This window comes from Furipterus horrens, unplaced genomic scaffold, assembly GCF_987537825.1.
Source record: "Furipterus horrens unplaced genomic scaffold, mFurHor1.1.pri manual_scaffold_13, whole genome shotgun sequence".
In the NCBI taxonomy this organism is placed as follows: Eukaryota; Metazoa; Chordata; class Mammalia; order Chiroptera; family Furipteridae; genus Furipterus; species Furipterus horrens.
This window is the reverse complement of record NW_028327183.1, coordinates 53,541,930-53,564,241: the sequence shown is the minus strand read 5'-3', so window position 1 is coordinate 53,564,241 and position 22,312 is coordinate 53,541,930. Positions and strand designations below refer to the sequence as shown.

At 40.1% G+C, this 22,312-nt stretch overlaps 1 protein-coding gene across 1 annotated transcript in view; it reads left to right on the top strand.

Annotated features, from left to right (window-relative positions):
- The window catches only part of LOC149995339 (uncharacterized), a 54,469-nt gene extending 47,222 nt beyond the window's left edge, over nucleotides 1–7,247 (top strand). The window contains 3 exon segments of the mRNA XM_090259456.1: nucleotides 3,270–3,343; nucleotides 3,943–7,206; nucleotides 7,209–7,247. Of these exon segments, the coding sequence (XP_090115582.1) occupies nucleotides 3,270–3,343; nucleotides 3,943–7,206; nucleotides 7,209–7,247 (3,377 nt within the window).
- Nucleotides 7,248–22,312: the final 15,065 nt, after the last annotated feature.

Genomic DNA, 22,312 nt, shown 5'->3' with positions numbered 1-22,312 from the left:
ACGTTTTTGTTGTCATATGTCAACTAAGATAAAATATCCTAATTTATTTCAGAGTTTTGGTATCATTAAAACAAGGGTAGCCCTGGCTGCTGTGGCTCAGTGGATTGAGCGTCGGCCTGCGAACCAAGTGTCGCTGGTTCGATTCCCAGTCAGGGCACATGACTAGATTGCATGCCAGATCCCCAGTTCGGGGCGTGTGAGAGGCAACCGCACATTGATATTTCTCTCTCTCTCTTTCTCCTTTCCCTTCTCTCTAAAAACAGATAAGTAGAATAAAATTAAAACAAAAACAAAAAAAACAAGGGTGAGTTTTTTCTTTCATTCTTCACTTATGTGAATATGTTCCAATGGATATAGTGGTGTATTTAAATTTTGAATTTATGTTGTTGTATTCTTGGGATAACTGCCTAGAAAATGAATTGTCATGTGGCCCTTCTTTTTAAAATTTTTAGGACCCTCCTTTTTAATATTTTTCTAGTGGCTGCACCAGTTTATTTATAATCCCACTGATAGTTGCATGAGGGATCTCATTTTTCCACATCCTTGCCAATTCTTGTTGCCTCTGATTTATTTCTCTAAAAGATTTTATTTATTTACTTTTAGAGAGAGAGAAAAGGAGGGAGAATGAGAGGAAGAGAAACATTGATGTATGAGAGATATATCAATCGGTTGCCTCTCTCACGCCCCCAGCTGTAGACCTGGCCCGCAACCCAGGCATGAGCCCTGACTGGGAATCGAACCATGGACCTTGCGGTTCAGAGGTCAGCACTCAGTCCACTAATCCACACCAGCCAGATCTGTTAATTTATTGATAATTTCCATCCTGATATATGTGTGCTGGTATTTCACTGGGGTCTCAATTAGCATTTCTCTGATGATGAATGATGTTGAATATCTCTTCATATGTTATTGGACATCTTTATATCCTGTTTAGAGAAATATCTGTTCAGGTTTTCTGCTTATTATTTAATTGGATTTGTTTTGTTTTTGTTTTGTTTTTTGTGTTGTTATGTAGTTCCTTATATATTGTGTATATTAGCATCATTGGTGGGTATCTTCCCTATTCAGTAATTGTTCTTTTTGTTTCCTTTCTTGATGGTTTCCTTTGCTCTGCAGAAACTTAATTTGTTGTAGTCTCATTTGTGTAATTTTTTTCTTGTTTGCTATGTCACCAAGATATACCAAAATTTCTAAGAGCTTGGGAGTTTATTGACTATCTTTTGTTGTTGTTTTTTTTTTTTTTTTTTTAATTTTTTAATTTTGGTTTTTCAATTACAGTTGTCCCCTTTTCCCCCAATTTCTCTCCCCATTGTTGTTGTGTCTTCATGGCTTAACAGTTTAATTTTTAATCCATTTTAGTTTATTTTGGTATATGCCATAAGAAAGTGATCGAGTTATGTTCTTTTGTATGTATTGGTTCAATTTTTATGGTACCGTTTATTAAAGAATCTGTCCCACTTCATTGTGTATTCCTGCCTTTCTTAAATATATATAACTGTATAGATGTGGCCATTTAAAAAATTGTTCCTTGTTTTATCATGCTGTTTTCTAAAACTTCTATATATATATTTAATACTAAAGACTTAAAAGATATAGCCCTGGCAAATGTGGCTCAGTACCATAAGCTCCAGCCTGCAAACTGAAAGGTTACTAGTTCGATTCCCAGTCAGGGCACATCCCTTGGTTGCAGTCCGGGTCCCCAGGTGGGGTGTTCAAGAGACAATCGATGGATGTATCTGTCACACATTGATGTTTCTCTCCACTCTTTATCCCTCCCTCCCTTTTTGTCTTAAAACAAATAAAATCTAAAAATAGAAAATAATTATAAAAAGACTGATAAGATATATACTTTGCACTATTTTCTACTATTCCACCAGTTGTGTTTTTAATTTCCTGTGTATTTGCCTTAATGTGCAGGAGTTTTCATACTTGCTCTAATCCCAATGTCTGTATTTACTTGGTTTAGTTTTTGTTTTGGTGGTGTAAAAAATAAAATATCATAAGGTCTTATCCTTACATTTTTTGTATACTTGATATCGGTCTTCAGTCCTGCAGTTTCTCTGGTCTTTGATCAATTACTCTGTTCCTTATTTTTTATTTTATTTTATTTTAGTATGCACAGTGCAGTCACTGTTTATTGACATGATTTTAGCACTCGGTGTCATGCAAAACAGAAATATGTATTTCAAAACACCGATAAATAGCGGGATAATTGAACACACTGGACTCTCCATCTTTTTAGAGTAGAAACTGGGAATTTTGTCATTGCCATTTTGTGTCAGGGGATGTGAGTGGTATGGTTGCCAAGTGTACGCAACTGTTTGTTTATTTTCATTGACTTTGTCTCACTGTACCTTTCTTGGTCTTGCTTTGAACGTTAAGATTTTGAAGTACTCAAAGATATAATATATTCACACTACCCTTAGAGAGATGCAAATTAAAAACAATATGAGACACCACCTTGCACCATTCAGAAGTGCCATCATTAACAAATCAACAAACAACAAGTGCTAGTGAGGATGTGAGAAAAGGAGACCCTAGTGCACTACTGGTGGGAATGCAGACTGGTGCTGCCACTGTGGAAAACAGTATGAATTTCTTTAAACAACTAAAAATGGAACTGTCTTTTGATCCAGCGATTCCACTGCTGGAATTATACCCGAAGAATCCTGAAACACCAATTCAAAAGAACCTATGCAGCCCTGTCTTCATAACAGTGCTACTCACAATAGCCAAGTGCTGGAAACAGTCTTAAGTTCCCATCAGTGGATGAGTGGATCAAACACTGTACTACATTTATACAATGGAATCCTGCACAGCAGAAAGAAAGCAGGAACTCATGCCTTTTACAACAACATGAATGGAACTGGACAGTATTATGCTTAGTTAACTAAGCCAGCAGCAAAAGACAAATACCTTATGGTCTCACCTAATACAGGAACAAAACTAACAAATAAGCAAAATAGAACCAGAGGCATGTAAACAATGAAGAGACTGACAGTTACCAGAAGGGATAGGGGAGGGGAAAGGGAGGGAAAGAAAGGGAAGGGTCTTTTCAACGGACTCTAGTATAAATGATATTGACATTGACAACACAGTGGGGAATCACAGACACTGAGGAGGTGGCCTGGACAGGGGAGGGAAATGGGGGGAAACGGAACAACTGTAATAGAAAAACAAACAAGAAAAGTAATATATTGAATAAATGTTAAACTTCAGCATACATTGACCTGAGTGTTGTACCTGTGAACCTTTATTGTGTCTTTCAGCTATGTCATCTGAAGATGACCAGGCCTTGTTGCAAAAACCAAGAATAGAAGATTTATTCTTTAAAATAATAATGGTAAGATATGGACGGTGTGCCTTTCATAATGTAATGAAGGCTGATAAAGTATGTCACAAGAAAAAAGTAAGTTAAAATGGACTGAACTTATGTAAGATTACTAATAAAATCCTTGTTACCTAAAAAGGTGAAAAATAAAACATCTTCCGAGAAACTCCCACTTTAAGGCAGTTACATTTGCAGATGACATTTGCAGATCAACGAATACCCAAGTGTGAAGCCTGATAACATTAAGTGTGTATATACTTCTAAAGGCTGTCTGGAATATCTATAAACTCATAATCTGTGGTGGAAATAATATCAATCATCTTAAAATGGAGAGTAGGATTCAACTATTACTCAGTAATTTATAAAACTAGTGAAATCTAATGGACATGTAAAATTTAAATGTGACCAATTTGGCAATCCTTTATTAAGGAATTATTACACTTCATTGACAAATAATTTTTCTTTTACTCCAAATACAAAATTTTATGAACTTGGGAGTGTTTTTTGATGCAACCAGCATAGTTTAATAGGTACCACAGAATAGTTATTTGGGAATAATGTAAATGTTTAATGAAATTAAAAGTGACATTAAGTCCTTTTTTCTCTTCAAGGATTACCATTATACATGGAATGAAGATAGAAGATATCAGTGCATTGAAAATTGGAAAATTGTTAACCTGAAGTCAAATTGTAATAAATGTGAGAATATTCATCTTCCAGAGAAGCATTGTGAAGGTGAAAAACTCTTTGACCAAATATCTAATCACAATACACATCATGTTATTGCTATTGTGGAGAAGACAGACAAACGGCGTGAATGTGTCACAGTTTTTAAGCAATCTTCAAGTAGTACTGAAGATAAGAATATTCCTATTGGGAAGGAAGTTTATAAATGTTTTCCCTATGGGAAACTCTTCAGTAAAATATTTAATGTAAATGGAGTTAAAATCTGTACAGGAGAAATACATAAATGTAAAGAATCTGGTAAAACATACAATTGGCCTCCAGGTCATACTTTACATGAGAAAATATATACTGGACATAAGCCGTATATGTGTAGAGAATGTGGCAAAGTGTTTAGGCAGGTCTCAGCCCTTACACTTCATCAGAAAATTCATACTGGAGAGAAACCTTATCAATGTAGAGAATGTGGTAAAGCCTTTAGGGACTCGTCAAAGCTTACTCAACATCAAAGAATTCACTCTGGAGAGAAGCCTTATAAATGTAGAGAATGTGGTAAAGCCTTTAGGGACTCCTCAAAGCTTACTCAACATCAGAGAATTCACTCTGGAGCGAAGCCTTATAAATGTAGAGAATGTGGTAAAGCCTTTGGCTGGTCATCAGTGCTTAGAAAGCATCAGAAAATACATACGGAAGAGAAGCCTTATAAATGTAGAGAATGTGGTAAAGCCCTTAGGGAGTCCTCAAAGCTTACTCAACATCAGAGAATTCATACTGGAGAGAAGCCTTATAAATGTAGAGAATGTGGTAAAGCCTTTAGGGACTCCTCAAAGCTTACTCAACATCAGAGAATTCACTCTGGAGACAAGCCTTATAAATGTAGAGAATGTGGTAAAGCCTTTAGGGAGTCCTCAAAGCTTACTCAACATCAGAGAATTCACTCTGGATACAAGCCTTATAAATGTCGAGAATGTGGTAAAGCCTTTTTTTATTCGTCATTGCTTACTCAACATGAGAAAATTCATACCAGAAAGAAGACTCACAAATGTGGAGAATGTGGTAAAGCCTTTAAACGGTCTTCGTTGCTTAGAAACCATCAGAAAATTCATACTGGAGAGAAGCCTCATAAATGTGGAGAATGTGGTAAAGCCTTTAACCAGTCCTCATTGCTTAGAAACCATCAGAAAATTCATACTGGAGAGAAGCCTTATAAATGTAGAGAATGTGGTAAAGCCTTTGGCTGGTCATCAGTGCTTAGAAGGCATCAGAAAATACATACGGGAGAGAAGCCTTATAAATGTATAGAATGTGGTAATGCCTTTAGGGAGTCCTCAAAGCTTACTCAACATCAGAGAATTCATACTGGAGAGAAGCCTTACAAGTGTAGAGAATGTGGTAAAGCCTTTAATCGGTCCTCTTTGCTTAGAAACCATCAGAAAATTCATACTGGAGAGAAGCCTTATAAATGTAGAGAATGTGGCAAAACCTTTAGGGCATCCTCAACACTTACTCAACATCAGCATATACATACTGGAGAGAAGCCCTATAAATGTCGAGAATGTGGTAAAGCCTTTTGCTGGTCATCAGTGCTTAGAAAGCATGAGAAAATACATACTGGGGAGAAGCCTTATAAATGTAGAGAATGTGGTAAAGCCTTTAGGGACTCCTCAAAGCTTGCTCAACATCAGAGAATTCACTCTGGAGACAAGCCTTATAAATGTAGAGAATGTGGGAAAGCCTTTAGGGACACCTCAAAGCTTACTCAGCATCAGAGAATTCACTCTGGATACAACCCTTATAAATGTAGAGAATGTGGGAAAGCCTTTAATCAGTCCTCTTTGCTTAGAAACCATCAGAAAATTCATACTGGAGAGAAGCCCTATAAGTGTCGAGAATGTGGTAAAGCCTTTTGCTGGTCATCAGTGCTTAGAAAGCATCAGAATATACGTACTGGAGAGAAGCCTTATAAATGTAGAGAATGTGGTAAAGCCTTTAGGGACTCCTCACAGCTTACTCAACATCAGAGAATTCATACTGGAGAGAAGCCTTACAAGTGTAGAGAATGTGGTAAAGCCTTTTTCCATTCCTCATTGCTTACTCAACATGAGAAAATTCATACCAGAAAGAAGACTCACAAATGTGGAGAATGTGGTAAAGCCTTTAACCAGTCCTCATTGCTTAGAAACCATCAGAAAATTCATACTGGAGAGAAGCCTTATAAATGTAGAGAATGTGGCAAAACCTTTAGGGTGTCCTCAACACTTACTCAACATCAGCATATACATACTGGAGAGAAGCTTTATCAATGTAGAGAATGTGGTAAAGCCTTTTGCTGGTCATCAGTGCTTAGAAGGCATGAGAAAATACATACTGGAGAGAAGCCTTATAAATGTAGAGAATGTGGGAAAGCCTTTAATCGGTCCTCTTTGCTTAGAAACCATCAGAAAATTCATACTGGAGAGAAGCCCTATAAGTGTCGAGAATGTGGTAAAGCCTTTTGCTGGTCATCAGTGCTTAGAAAGCATCAGAAAATTCATACTGGACAGAAGCCTTATAAATGTAGAGAATGTAGTAAAGCCTTTTTTTATTCCTCATTGCTTACTCAACATGAGAAAATTCATACCGGAGAAAAGCCTCATAAATGTGGAGAATGTGGTAAAGCCTTTAACCAGTCCTCATTGCTTAGAAACCATCAGAAAATTCATACTAGAGAGAAGCCTTATAAATGTAGAGAATGTGGTAAAGCCTTTCGCTGGTCATCAGTGCTTAGAAACCATCAGAAAATTCATACTGGAGAGAAGCCTTATAAATGTAGAGAATGTGGTAAAGCCTTTAGGGACTCCTCAAAGCTTACTCAACATCAGAGAATTCATACTGGAGAGAAGCCTTACAAGTGTAGAGAATGTGGTAAAGCCTTTAATCGGTCCTCTTTGCTTAGAAACCATCAGAAAATTCATACTGGAGAGAAGCCTTATAAATGTAGAGAATGTGGCAAAACCTTTAGGGCATCCTCAACACTTACTCAACATCAGCATATACATACTGGAGAGAAGCCCTATAAGTGTCGAGAATGTGGTAAAGCCTTTTGCTGGTCATCAGTGCTTAGAAAGCATCAGAATATACGTACTGGAGAGAAGCCTTATAAATGTAGAGAATGTGGTAAAGCCTTTAGGGACTCCTCACAGCTTACTCAACATCAGAGAATTCATACTGGAGAGAAGCCTTACAAGTGTAGAGAATGTGGTAAAGCCTTTTTCCATTCCTCATTGCTTACTCAACATGAGAAAATTCATACCAGAAAGAAGACTCACAAATGTGGAGAATGTGGTAAAGCCTTTAACCAGTCCTCATTGCTTAGAAACCATCAGAAAATTCATACTGGAGAGAAGCCTTATAAATGTAGAGAATGTGGTAAAGCCTTTCGCTGGTCATCAGTGCTTAGAAACCATCAGAAAATTCATACTGGAGAGAAGCCTTATAAATGTAGAGAATGTGGCAAAACCTTTAGGGTGTCCTCAACACTTACTCAACATCAGCATATACATACTGGAGAGAAGCTTTATCAATGTAGAGAATGTGGTAAAGCCTTTTGCTGGTCATCAGTGCTTAGAAGGCATGAGAAAATACATACTGGAGAGAAGCCTTATAAATGTAGAGAATGTGGGAAAGCCTTTAATCGGTCCTCTTTGCTTAGAAACCATCAGAAAATTCATACTGGAGAGAAGCCCTATAAGTGTCGAGAATGTGGTAAAGCCTTTTGCTGGTCATCAGTGCTTAGAAAGCATCAGAAAATTCATACTGGACAGAAGCCTTATAAATGTAGAGAATGTGGTAAAGCCTTTTTTTATTCCTCATTGCTTACTCAACATGAGAAAATTCATACCGGAGAAAAGCCTCATAAATGTGGAGAATGTGGTAAAGCCTTTAACCAGTCCTCATTGCTTAGAAACCATCAGAAAATTCATACTGGAGAGAAGCCTTATAAATGTAGAGAATGTGGTAAAGCCTTTCGCTGGTCATCAGTGCTTAGAAACCATCAGAAAATTCATACTGGAGAGAAGCCTTATAAATGTAGAGAATGTGGTAAAGCCTTTAGGGACTCCTCAAAGCTTACTCAACATCAGAGAATTCACTCTGGAGACCAGCCTTATAAATGTAGAGAATGTGGTAAAGCCTTTTTTTATTCCTCATTGTTTACTCAACATGAGAAAATTCATACCGGAAAAAAGCCTCATAAATGTAGAGAATGTGGTAAAGTCTTTTTTTATTCCTCATTGCTTACTCAACATGAGAAAATTAATACCGGAGAAAAGCCTCATAAATGTGGAGAATGTGGTAAAGCCTTTAGCCAGTCCTCATTGCTTAGAAACCATCAGAAAATACATACGGGAGAGAAGCCTTATCAATGTAGAGAATGTGGTAAAGCCTTTCGCTGGTCATCAATGCTTAGAAACCATCAGAAAATTCATACTGGAGAGAAGCTTTATCAATGTAGAGAATGTGGTAAAGCCTTTGGCTGGTCATCAGTGCTTAGAAAGCATCAGAAAATACATACGGGAGAGAAGCCTTATAAATGTAGAGAATGTGGTAAAGCCTTTAGCGAGTCCTCAAAGCTTACTCAATATCAGAGAATTCATACTGGAGAGAAGCCTTACAAGTGTAGAGAATGTGGTAAAGCCTTTTTCCATTCCTCATTGCTTACTCAACATGAGAAAATTCATAGCGGAGAGAAGCCTCATAAATGTGGAGAATGTGGTAAAGCCTTTAACCGGTCCTCATTGCTTAGAAACCATCAGAAAATTCATACTGGAGTGAAGCCTTCTAAATGTAGAGAATGTGGCAAAACCTTTAGGGAGTCCTCAGCCCTTACCAAACACCAGAATATACATCCTGGAGAGAAGCCTTATCAATGTAGAGAATGTGGTAAAGCCTTTTGCTGGACCTCAATGCTTGGAAAGCATGAGAAAATTCATACTGGAGAGAAGCCTTATAAATGTAAGGAATGTGGTAAAGCCTTTACAGATGGCTGTGTTCTTAGGTGACATCAGAAAATTCATACAGGAGAGAAGCCTTATCAATGTAGTGAATGTGGTAACGCCTTTCGCCAGTCCTCAGCCCTTAAACAACATGAGAAAATACTGGAGAGAAGCCATATAAATGTAGAGAATGTGGCAAAGACTTTCGCCAGTCTGCAGGCCTTAAACAACATCAGAAAATTCATACTGGACAGAGCCCTGTTAATGTAGAGAATGTGGTAAAGTCTTTCGACAGTCTTCAACCCTTATTCAACATGAGAAAATTCATACTGTAGAAAAGCCTTTAAATGTAGAGAATGTGGTAAAGCCTTTCACCAGTCCTCAATCCTTATTCAACCTCCAATACTTCATACTGGAGGGAAGACTCATAAGTGGAGAGTGTCTCAAAGACCTTTGGGATTTCTGAAAACTTGCTTAACTTCAGAAAATTTATAAAGGTGGTAATTGATGTAAGTGTAGGGGTGATGGCAGGCCTTTAGGTGGTGTTCATCCCTAATTTGTTATCTGAGTGATCATACTAGAGTTGTCTTATAAATATGGACTATGTGACTCATCCTTTATTCACTCCTCAAAACTTACACCAAATCAGGTCACTCATACTGGAGATAAACCATATAAATATATTGTAAATGCCATATTTTTTAATCCTCAGTGGGTTGTAGGCACCATGAGTATTCATTCTGGAGGGAAACTGCTTAAATACAGAATGTGGCAAAGTTTTTAACTTGTGCTCAAAATTTAATCAACATGGAGAGTTAATGCTGGAGGGAAACGATGGGAAGAATTTAACAACTAACCATTTCAATCCTCATTCAACATCAGAGAATTTATATTGAAGAGAAGTCTTGAAAATGTATCAGACTTGGTAAAGTTGTTAATCCTCTTTCATACCTCTGTCGATATCTTGAAATTGATACTGGAGAGAACATAGCAAAGAAAAAAATTTGGAAAAGCTGTACCCATTTGCAAATCTCAGTCAACATCAGAATTCACTTTGTGTCTAGGACTCGTTACCTGGACAGGTGACTCTATGGTTTTAGTTTTGTTACAGGACATGTCCAGGGTCCAGAACATTCATAGGAATACTATTTCAGCTACATTAGAGTTGTTCCATATCCAGGTGCTCCAGTGAGGAACATTGAAGAAGTATATTGCTGCAAATATTATCTGCATCGATGTTTGTTTGCTTATTGTGTTCATTTAAAAAGAAAAGCATATATTGACCCTCCTTTTAGAGATCATCTGGCTTCATTGTGTCCAGAATATATATTCTTTTGATTTGGGATAAAGTTCTCTGAATGTGCCAAGTCAATATCCTGTGTCAGCAAGGGCCACTGTTTTCTTGTCAGATCTGTCTTTGGATGTCTATGGAAAGTTAATATCACCTACTATGGCTGTATTGATGAACATTAAAATTGCAATAATTATATACATATCAATGATCACTTAAATGTAAGTGAATTACATAATCAAATTGAGAAAGGAAAGGTAGCCCTAACAGGTGTGGCTCTCAGTTTTTGGGCGTGTCTCACAAAGCAAAAGATCTCCGGATCCATTCCTGGTCAGTGCATATGCCTGTGTTGCTGGTTCAGTCACTTGATGAGGCACATATGAGCGGCAAGCTATCCATGTTTCCCTCTCACAACTGTTTCACTTTCTCCTTACCTTCTCTAAAGATAAATAAAAATATTTTACAAAACAGGGTAGTGAATAGATAGCAGAACAAGAGCCAAGAATATGCTGTCTATAATAGAGACCCAATTTAGATGAAAAGACACAGTGAAAGTAAACAGTAAAAAGAAAAATGTATTCACCATTACCTTTGGTCCTCAGAACAACCTACCCTGCATAGAATTCCATTGTAATGAGACATCTAATAGTGGACTGCATCCATATAATAGGTATGAAAATGACCGTGCTAATAGTGAGCTTAAGTATGTGCTAGAGGTGACTTTTTTTTTTTTTTTTAAGAGGTGACTTAATGGAGTCTCCGTGTAAGCAGTTTTTAGATACCAGAAACCTTTTTTGTCAGGTCCTCTGGCAGGTTATAGAAGGCCTTATGGGTGACTCAGGTAAAAGTCCTTTTTTTTTTTTTCTTCTTGAAATGTGAACCATTTAATGATGATTATTTACTTTTTCTTTTTTAAATTTGGAATTCCCATAACCTTATATTTTTTAAAAAAGTTAAAACAGGCTACTAAAAGAAGGTATTTCATAATCATAAAGGGCTCAAGTTAACAAGAGGGTATAACCCTTGTGAACTAATGCACCCAACCTAGGGGCACCTGAGTAAGAAAGCAAATACTAATGAACATAAAAGGAGCAATTGGCCCTTTTTGGTAATTGAGTTGTAAGCATTCGTCATCTATTATGGATATAGACCCTTACAAGATTTGTGACTTAGAATTAGTTTCTCCTTTTTGATAGACTGTATTTGTACTATTATGATAGTGTCCTTCACTACAGAGAGCGTTAATTTTTATTAAGACATATACCTTATTTCATCTTTCTGTTTTTTGCGTTTGTGTTATATCTAAAATTCTGGCAAATCCAAGGTCATGAACATTTAACCCTATGTTTTTATGTAAGAAACCTATATACTTCTTACATTTAGCTCATATATTGATAGCTTCTATGTCTTGGCTAAATTATAACCATTTTTATTTAAAACACCTACTAATCTTCCCTGGCTGGTGTGGCTCAGTGTGTTGAGCGTAGGCCTGGGAACCAAAAGGTTGCTGGCTGGATTCCAGGTCAGGTCTCATGCCTGGGTTGCCAGCAAGGTCCCAGGTTAGGGCAGGCAAGAGGCTACAGATGGATCTTTCTCTGGCACATTGGTGTTTCCCTCTCCCTTCCCCCTCTCTAAAAAAAAATAATGAAATTTTTTAAAATATAGTAAAACACCTGTTGAATAAGAGTACTCAAATAACTACCAGGGAATTAGTAAGATTGATGTGCAATGAATAAAAAATTCTTGCCCTGGCTGATGTGGCTCAGTGGATTTAGCGCAGGCCTGGGAACAAAATGGTTGGTGGTTTGATTCCTAGTCAGGGCGCATGCCTGGGTCCAGGCCAGGTCCAATCAACATTTCTCTTGCACATTGAAGTGTCTGTCTTTCTCGCTCCCCTTCCCGCTCTAAAAAATAATAAAAATAAAATATATAAAATAAAAATAAACTTTAAAATAGCAGTTCTCAACCTGTGGGTTGCAACCCCTTTGGGGGTCGAAGGACCCTTTCACAGGGGTCACCTAAGACCATTGGAAAACACATATAATTACCTATTTTTGTGATTAATCACTATGCTTTAATTATGTTCAATTTGTAACAATGAAAATACATCCTGCATATCAGATTCATAACTAGCAAAATTACCATTACGAAGTAGCAACAAAAATAATTTTATGGTTGGTGGTAACCACAACATGAGGAACTGTATTAAAGGGTCGCGGCATTAGGAAGGTTGAGAACCACTGCTTTAAAAAGTCTTACTGTTAAAAAGAATCAGGAAAAAAAATGGTGGACTTCCAGCCAAGATGGAGGCCTAGACGACACGCTCCATCTCCCTCCACAACTAAGAGGGACTACAACTACCACAAAACCAGAAATAACCAGAAGTTCCAGAAAATAAAGTTACATGGAAGTCCAACGTATGAAGTTATAAAGAAGTGGTGCTCCTTGAGACAGGAGGGGCGAAGCTGGGGCGGAGAGGTCAAGCTGTGCCAGTGGTGGCAGCTGCGGCGAAAGGTGGCAGGACTGCGGTAAGCACAGACACCTGTATTTAAGGGGAGGCGAGAAGCACCTGGGGAGCGCCCCTGGCTACAGACCAGACCCGTCAGCTTGCAATTGCAACCTCATTGCCTCAGACTGAGGGCTAGAGGGTGTGGGGATGGAGGAGGCTCCTGGTCTCAGCAGAGGGTGAACAGCAGGAATCCATCTTGAACACCCGCCCCCACATAAAACACTGGTGTGGTGAGAAGGGTAGCTGGTAGTGAGGAGAGCACGGTGCTCCGCCCCCTGTAGCGTAGGATGTGTGACAGCCCCACCCAGGAAGCAAAGGTAAACCTGTCAGGATGGTAGGGATCATGATAGAGATCCTAATCATGCAGCTGACCAGACAGCAAATATATGATCTATTGGGCCAGCAGATAGATAATCTTTCTGAGGCTCAGTTCAGAGCTATAGCTATAAGACAGCTTACAGACCTAACCGCCGATCTTAAACAAGATGGGGAAGGAATGAAGTCTAGTCTTGCTGAAATGAATGAAAACATACGAAACAAGTGGTGAGGGAAGGGAAACCAGAGATCAAATCAAGAAATTGGAACATAGGGAAGGCACAGTCAACCAGTGCAGAAAGAGGAAACGAGAAGTGAGGGAAATGAGGAGAGGCTCAGAAACCTCTGGGAAAGCTATAAGCGGGCCAACATCTGAATCATAGGGTTGCCAAAAGGTGAAGAACTAGAAATTGAAAAATATGTGAAAAAATAATGAAGCAGAACTTCCCTAATTTGGGGAAGGAAATGAAATTACAGGTCCAGGAAGCACAGAGAGTTCCAAAAAAACGACTCAGGGAGAACCACACCAAGACACATTATAATCAAAATGTCAAAAATTAAGGATAAAGAGAGAATCTTAAAAGCAGCAAGAGAGAAGAGAACTATGTACAAAGGGGTTCCAATAAGACTGTCAGCTGATTTCTCAAAAGAAACTCTGCAGACAAGAAGGGACTGGCAAGAAATATTCAAAGGAATAAAAAGCAAAAACCTACAACCACAATTATTCCATCCAGCGAAGCTGTCATGCAGAATAGAAGGTCAGAGAAAGTGCTTCCAGGACAAAGTAAAACTGAAGGAGTTCATTAGATCCAAACCACTGTTATATGAAATGTTAAAGGGATTTGTTTAGAAGGAGAAGGATCAAAACTATGAACATTAAAATGAAAACTATCACAACAACCAACAACAGAAGCTAGGGAACCAAAACAGAGGCAGACTAAGTAGGCAACGAGAGTGGAAAAAGAATTATAGGTATGGGGAACATGTTGTAGGAAGTCAGTGGGGAGAGGGAGATGGGAAAGGGAGGGAGATGATACAGGAATTAAGAAGCATAGTAGAAGGAGTGGAGTAGATAGGAAGATGTTGAGAAGAACTATATGCACAATCAATGGGCATGGATTAAGGGGGGGGACAACTGGATGGAGGGGGTCACTGGGTGGAGGGGAACAAAGGAAAAAAATTGGGACAACTGTAACAACATAATCAAAACATTTTTAAAAATTAGTTTCATAACTTTTTTTAGTTGTGTATGAATTTATTGGGGTAGGTTTGGTTAATAAAATTATATAGGTTTCATGGGTACAATTCTATATTACATTTTCTGTGTATTGTATTGTGTACACCATCCAGAGTCAGTGTCCTTCCATAAACATTTCTCTTCTACCCGCCCACACCACTTTTTCCTCTCAAAGTTGTGTTTTTTGTGTCTGAGGGCTTTTTATTTATTTATTTTTTTTTGTCTAATCCCTTATGTACATTTTAAACGAAATTGTGTAAAAAAAACCTGTTACTTAATTTTGAACTCTGAATTGTCCATTATATGAAAAAAATATATTTTTGAATCAGAAGGGCTATATATATATTTTTTCTTTAATTTCAAAGCATTTGTGAAAGTAGAATGCTACTTTTTCATACATTCTTGGGCATTTGTGCACATCAGTACATCACTATGTATATACTTTCTTTAATCCTGGTTTATATAGAGCTACAAGGACATCCAGATGTGCCCCTAAGCAAACCATAGTGACCAGCCTTGCTGATCCTACAGAGCCTACTACCTGTCTAATGGAGGCCTCAGTAGACACCCCTTTCCAGAAGGATCACCTTAAAGGAGCCTGTTTCTGAGTTCCATGCCACTGTGGCCTGCAGAATGTGGTAAGGATGCTTATTTCCTGATGTGAACAATAAAAGCAAAGAGTAACACTAGTTTTCAAATTATCAATAGCATCAGTTATACCATTAATAATTTTTAATGAAAAATATGCAAGTTAGTATCTACTATTCTCTTTGCTGTGAGGCTTCTGAAGGTGGTCTTGGCAGGTGCTGGATCAACCATAGTAAGTGTACAAGCTACAAAAATATCTAAAAGGTTATTTCCAATAAAGGGCATCTTTTTCCCTTGGAACTAACATGAGTTTTGAAATGTTTATAAAGTATATTTTACCCTAATATTTTAGTTAGCTTTTATTATTTTAAGTAAACAATATACTCAAGTTGAAGCTTTGGGAGATAAATTGCTCTTGAGCAAAAAAAAGAGACCCCTTTCTTGTCCATCTCTTCCCCTGGCTCCCAGGACTAAGCCCATTCCTCTGAGCTGCTCACTGCACGCACAGTCTTGCGTTTTCTCTCTAGATGAAATCTTCCACAAGGAAACATACTTCATAGTAGATGTTGACTAGAAGGCAATAACAAAAATTATTATTGAGTGTAGACAGGGAGATGAACTTAGGGGATATTTGTTCATCTATTTTACTTTCCTTAAGGCTTATATTACAGAGAATATACCTCCTTACTCAGTGGTGCAAAATGAGTGATTCTTGATGCAGAAATAAATGAGTGTATCCTTGAGATTTTAAGTTTTACAGGCTTAGTTATTCAGAGCTGACAGAACATTTGGAAGCAGAACACTAAAAAAGAAAACAATGTTAAACATTTAAAATAAAGAAGTAAGCTTTGTAGTTACTGTCCCAAGGAACACATATGGAATTTGAAATTATATTTGGATACTGTTGATTGAAGTATGATGTGAGGAAATTTATCTCAAGGGCATATAAAACTAATTTATTCCAAGTATGGTACGGAACATTTATTTTAATGTAATTTATAACCTTTTTTTTTTTTTCTGTCTAAAAGCAATGCATACTGTCCTAATTCTTTTGTTACCCCATCTAATGAGAGCTGTGTATTTCACATTCTAGTTTTTAATGGTTACAGAGATAATTGTAGTAGTTGTTTAATAAAAGTGTTTTCTTTAATTCTAATGAGTGAAATGTTTCTGAATCCAACACTCTCGTCACCTCCAGTTTCTTAAGAGATTCCAGTTCCTACAGAGTTGCTTCATCCTCACCACCAGGAAGTACTTGCAGTTTTTGGCAAAAATAACTTTTGATAAAACTTTTCAAAGATATTAGGAAATAACTTACTTTCTAACACAAGTGGCTTGCATAAATATATGCTTTTATCTTAAAACTGCTCAACATAGCAACTTAAATTGAGTAAGAAGCAATGCTTCTCCACAAAAACCACACAGGAACTTTTTTTTTTTTTAATTTTTCTGTTGCCTTGGCTGGTGTTTCTCGGTTGAGCCTCATCCTTCAAAGTGAAAGGTATCCAGTTCGAATCATGGTCGGGGCATCTGCCTAAGTTGCTGACTTGGTGCCCAGTTGGGGCTGGTACAAGGTGTTTCCCTCTTTTTCTCCATTTTCCCCTGTTTCTTAAAAATTTGGTTTTCAGTAACAGTTTACATTCAATATTATTTTGTATTAGTTTCAAGTGTACAGCCAGCATGTTTAGTCAATTAAGTATTTTACAACATATTCCCACTGATGATTCCATTATCTGGCCTATATCATTATTATAACATGACTTGGTGGAGTGATTCTGCAACATGTGAAAACAATGAAAGTAGTGTGCTGTGGACACCTGGGACTATATTCCATAGGTCCTTCAGCATTAGGTTTTATTACACATGATAGACTTGATTAGAATGTAATCCTGAAATTTGTTGCAGCTTTCTTGGCTAATGTAAGATAGACTTAAGCACAGTTAAGAGGAACAAGAAGAGAGTAAGCTTGGAGCATAATTTTCTGTTTCACATTGCAGAGGTTTACGAAAAAACTTCTTGTGTAGCATGTACTGTATTAGTTAGTATATAATAAGAGTGCCCTGGCTGCTTTAGCTCAGTGGATTGAGCGTCGGCCTGCAAGCTAAGTGTCGCTGGTTCGATCTTCCAGTCAGGGTACATCAGAGAAGGAAAACTCTGACTCCAAAAAACCTCCGCTGCCTTGCGGCATACCTCTTCAGGGGAAAGGCTAAGGGAGTAAACCCCGACAGAAAATCCGGAGCCGGAGTCCCTAAGGCGGTTTGACGTTGTAGTCAACACCGGCAACTCCTGCGGCGCACCTGAAGCCAAGCTGTATTGACTCCGTCTTTCCCTTGGACCCTTCAGCTGCGAAGAGAGGGGGGGTCTGCTGCATGGGCAACAGCAGACCCTCCATATTACCCTGCCCAGGCTCTGTAGCTTCAGCGTCATCGCAAGATGTCGATTCAACACGGGAGGAGACAGATACCATGTCACTCCCGAGTCGGACTGCACAGCCATTCTCAGCGGTGCAGATAGACTCTTAAGAAGCTACACCATCGTCTCTCGAGACGGACGGCTGCCGACGACGACGACGACGACTATATTCCCTGTGCTGTAATTTATATCCCTGTCACTGTTTTGTAACTGCCATTTGGTACTTTCTAATCCCTTCGACTTTTTTCTGGCATCCCTTAGTCTGTTCTTTGTTTGTATGAATCCATTTTTACTTTTTTTTTTTTGGTTATCTATTTTGTTGTAGATTCTAGATTGCAGAGAGCAGGACTGAACTAAGATGGCTTCAAAGAACACCATGTATACAGCGTACACAGTAGAGCAATGACTCAGAGGTCGATGCAATTCCCCAAGCATACAAAGTACAACTAAATAAAAGTGCTTATCTGAAAGGTAACACCACCCTCTCAGAATATGCACAGTAGATTGTCATAGACCACATGTACCTATTGATGTTGCGCTAAATCACATGTGTTGAGCAGAAGCTGACACGGCATGCATCATATAAACATATATAAGCAGAAAACTTCAGATCATGGAAAACACATTCTGAGAGCAAGTTACCTTGAGATCTTGCGTACTTTCTGCCTCAGGAGAAAGAATTCTGCCTTGATTTCATCCCTCTGACTTTGCCTTCAAGACATTTACTGCCCAGCTGCCTCCCAGACTCGGACCTGATCTGGAATCTTGGGACTCCAGTTTGTTATTCCCCAATTCTCTGATAAGATATTGTATCTGATTGTTTCTAAGTGTTATTGCTAATGATTGATTATTACTGGTTGAGATTGAACTTGCATCAGTAAAAGCTGAGTGAATAGCATAGTCACCCGAGTTGACTCACTGGCTGGTGGCCTTGTATAGGTGGCCCAGCACTTTCAACTTCTAAGGCCTGGGTCAGATGACCCAAGTGGGTCTCAAAGAGCTGACTTACTAACTTTGGCTGGCGTGGCTCAGTGGATAGAGTGCAGGCCTGCAGACCAAAAGGTCCATTGTTCAATTCCCAGTCAGGGCACATGCCTGGGTTGTGGGCCAGGTCCCCAGCTGGGGGCATGAGAGGCAACCAATTGCATGTCAGTGTTTCTCTCTTTCTCCTTCTGTTCTCCTCCCTCTAAAAATAAATAAATAAAGTCTTTTTTAAAAAATCTCTTTAAAAAAAAGCTGAGTTAATAGAAAAAAATATATATCGCAAAACATTCACTGCTGACACAGATATGTAATATGATATTTCTCTTTCCAGATTGACATACTTCACTTAGCAAGATACAAAGTGATAGGGTAACTTAAGAACTGGAAAATGTTAGTTTTAGTAATAGCTAATTAGCTTAGAAATTATGCATGTCAAAAGGTATTATTTCAGGAAATGAATATGTGAACCACCTGGAGTCTAGGAGGCCATAAGCAATTTGACCTTAGTGCCCCAGGGGGCTGCAAGCAATCAAGAAGGTATCTTAACCATTGTGCTCCAGGGAGAGACATTTTACTCCTCAGGACATAAAGAATCACCTATCAACAGGTGAATGGAGACCTGAGAGATTGCCTGAAGGCAGCTCTTACCTCATTAACCTTTTCCATTAATCCCAAACCTTTTAGCTACATACCCCCTCCCCCAATTTCAAATCCCTTACCTACAGTATTTCTCTTTATGAAAGAGGCTGACAAAAAATTAAATGCAAGAGGGTCTTTTAGGGTACACATCTGCCATCTTCATAAGATTTTTGGCCATCTAAATAAAGTGCCCATAAAGATTCAGTACCTATCTCTACCTTTTAGTGCTAGTGGTAACAGAAAGCTTGAATGCCAACTTTTTCGATTTCAAAAACAGCATTTTTAACCCTGAAAATAGAAACTTTGGAGGCAAAGCGCATGGAAGTTCAGGCCTCTCCCTGGCAGGTCCGGGGGTGGCACTATTTACTTTCTAATTGTCACTGTGCATGCCAGGCCTCCAGTCCCTTGCCCTGTGTCCGGACTCCGCTTACTCCCTTGCCCCCTCGCAAGGCCCCAGCGGGCTCCCGCCCTCACTGCCGTGGCGGCGAGCAAAAGCTCTGACTCCGGCCATCCGTTGACGTGAGATGAACGCTGTTTCTCACAGATCAAGCCTCTCCCACGGCAGGTCCACAAGGTGGCACTCACGTCCTCATTGTCACTGCATTTGCCTGAGCTCTCTTCAGGCCCCACGCCTTGTCCTAGAGCCTCCGCCGCAGCCCTCCCCCAGAACACCCTCTTTTCCTTCCAGCACCATTTAATATGGATTGAGGAACGTGAGGAACCAAGGAGAAGGTCACATTGTGTGCGAAAGATCTTACCTAAAATTTAATCATTGGACGGTCACCAAGACATTAATTTTGGAAAGAAATCTTACAAATTTTAGTAACAATTATGCACATAAATCAAAAGCAACGACCAAGGAAAACCTTTAACCAAGGCGATCCAGGTGGACTGGAGCGCAAACCAAGCCATTGAGCCGCCCCTCCCGTCTATTGCTCTTCTCTGCACCTGCCAGCCCTTTCCGAGGCTTGCGCCCTCCGCCCCGCCCCTCATTACAAGGCCACGCAGCTCACGTTATACACGTGATTAGTGAGGAGCATGCGCGGTCTCTTACAGACTAAGATTGGAGAGACAAAGGGCAGAAGGTTCTTCCTAGTCTGGGTTCTTCCGGTTGATACTGGGTTTTCCAAGTCCTCATACCTGAGTTGGAAAGGGGTGCGGGTCACTGCAGACGTTGAGATCCCTGCTCCAGAGCCCCCGGCAGCGGTGAGTCCGGGGTCCTTGTGAGACCGTGACGCGTGGACGCTCTGCGTTCGTTTGCGCCCTTCCCCCCAACCCTGCACCCGCCTTGTCGCTGTGGACTCCTAGGAGATAGCACCGGGGCCTGGGGAATCTGCAGTCGGCCCACCGGAGACCTTCCCCTCCCCCACCCCGATTTACTAAGAGACCCGAACCCAGGACGAGCGCACTTTCCGTGGGGTGGGACCTAGGGAAGTCCGCGGTGTCCCCAGAAGAGGCGACCTGCCCCCGCGGGAGGGCCTTTGTGGAGGCGGTGAGGGCGAGGGGCCGGCGGGACGGCGGCGGGACGAGGCTGTGAGGGGATCCGGGCACGGGGTGAGGGAGATGGGCCGTGAGAGGGAGGAGAGGCCGGTGAGGGGCCGTGAGAGACGCGACGCCGGGGGTGGGGGAGGGACGGGGCAGCGCCGTGGGAGGGAGGGGTCACTGGGGGGGGCAGCCGGGGAGGAGGGCGGGAGAGATGCCGGGGAGACGGAGGGGCCCCGGGGAGACGCGGGGAGCTGACGGGGCGGGGGCCTGTGCGCAGACGTGGGGGCGGCACAGGGCGAGGCGCTCGGACGGAGGGAGGGGTTCTCAGGAGAAGAGTTGGGGGCGCGACAGCGGGGGCGGGAACGGGGTTTGGGGTCACGGGTCAGAGGGAGAAACAGCACTGAAGTCAGCCAACTTGGGGGGGGTGACAGGAAAGACTCACAGCGGCCGCACAGGGGACTCAGACACGCGGGGAGGGACGCAGACGTGTATGGAGAAGGGAGTAAATGAGGAAGATCAGGGAGAAAGAGCCAGTGAAGGTGAAACAGGTTTCAGTTGTTTCAGGAACTGCTGTCGGGACAGGAACAGAGAAAAGGGGAGAACGAGCAGGGAGGGGGGACGGGAAACACAGGAAAGGACAAAAGTGCAGAGGAACGGGGACGAGACAGAAACGCATCCGTACACAGAAACACAGAGTAGCCGGAAGCAGGGGAACCCAAATGTGGGTGATTAAGTTGTGAGATACTAGCTTATAGTTTTATATATCAATATTTTACATTTGCTGAATTATTTCACTTAAATACATTTAAATGAGAATTACAAATCTCCAGTTTAAATGCTTGTGAATTTTCTAACTATTTGCATCCAACTGCAACCCTCATTCACTCAGAGGGCACAGACTTGGCTGCCAGTCATGGCTTCCTTCTCATTTCCTGGGGTGGCCAGAGGGAGGGAGCCTGGAAATGAAGTAACTGAGTCTGTTGCCACATGAAGCTTTTTCCAAGAATTTTAAAACCATTCGGTCTTTTTTTCCCCCTCTCCATTGTATTTGCTTTTTTCTTTCTACCTCACCTCGAGTTTATTTTTACAAAAGATATTGAGATAAATCTTAGTCTGTTGAATACGTTTTCTGTAAATAGTCATTAACTTCTAAAATAAACATTGCTGATATCTATGTTTTGAAAGATTTTATATATTTTTTTCTTTTCAAGAGAGGGAAAGGGAGGGAGAAGGAGAGGGAGAGAAACATCGATGTGTGAGACAGTCATCAGCCAGTTGCCTCTAGCACACCCCTACCCATGCATGTGCCTGTATCTGAAATACAACCAGTAACCTTTCAGTTTGCAGGACAATGCTAAACCCACTGAGCCATACCAGTGGCGAAAGTTACATTACGAAAAAAACTTTCTACATAGTCTTCCTTCTGAATATATTGTGTCTAGTTAAATTCTGAGCCCTGCATCCCTTCTATTGATTATCCTATGTTGGAACATCCATTGGTACTTAGTAAATAATATCAGCCTATTTCACTGTGCACTTGGTAAGGATGTCTTAATCTTACTACAGTCAGAATGTAGTTTCAAGAGTTCGTCTAATGTTCAGCAGCTGTTTCCTTCCGTTTATGTCATTTGTTGAATCAGTGACTGGTAGCTACATAGGACCTGTTCCCTCAAGTCCCTCTTGTCCATTCTCTGAAAATACTTAAGGACTGGATTGACCTAAAATGTGGTTCTCCGAAAGCCCATCATTTCATTGTGTCATTTGATGAACACATTTTCATAGCAAATGTTTCTTGTTTTCAGCATTATATCTTGCACTTATAAATTGTGTTTCTAAAATGAGTTGGTAAATTCCTGGAAAATTA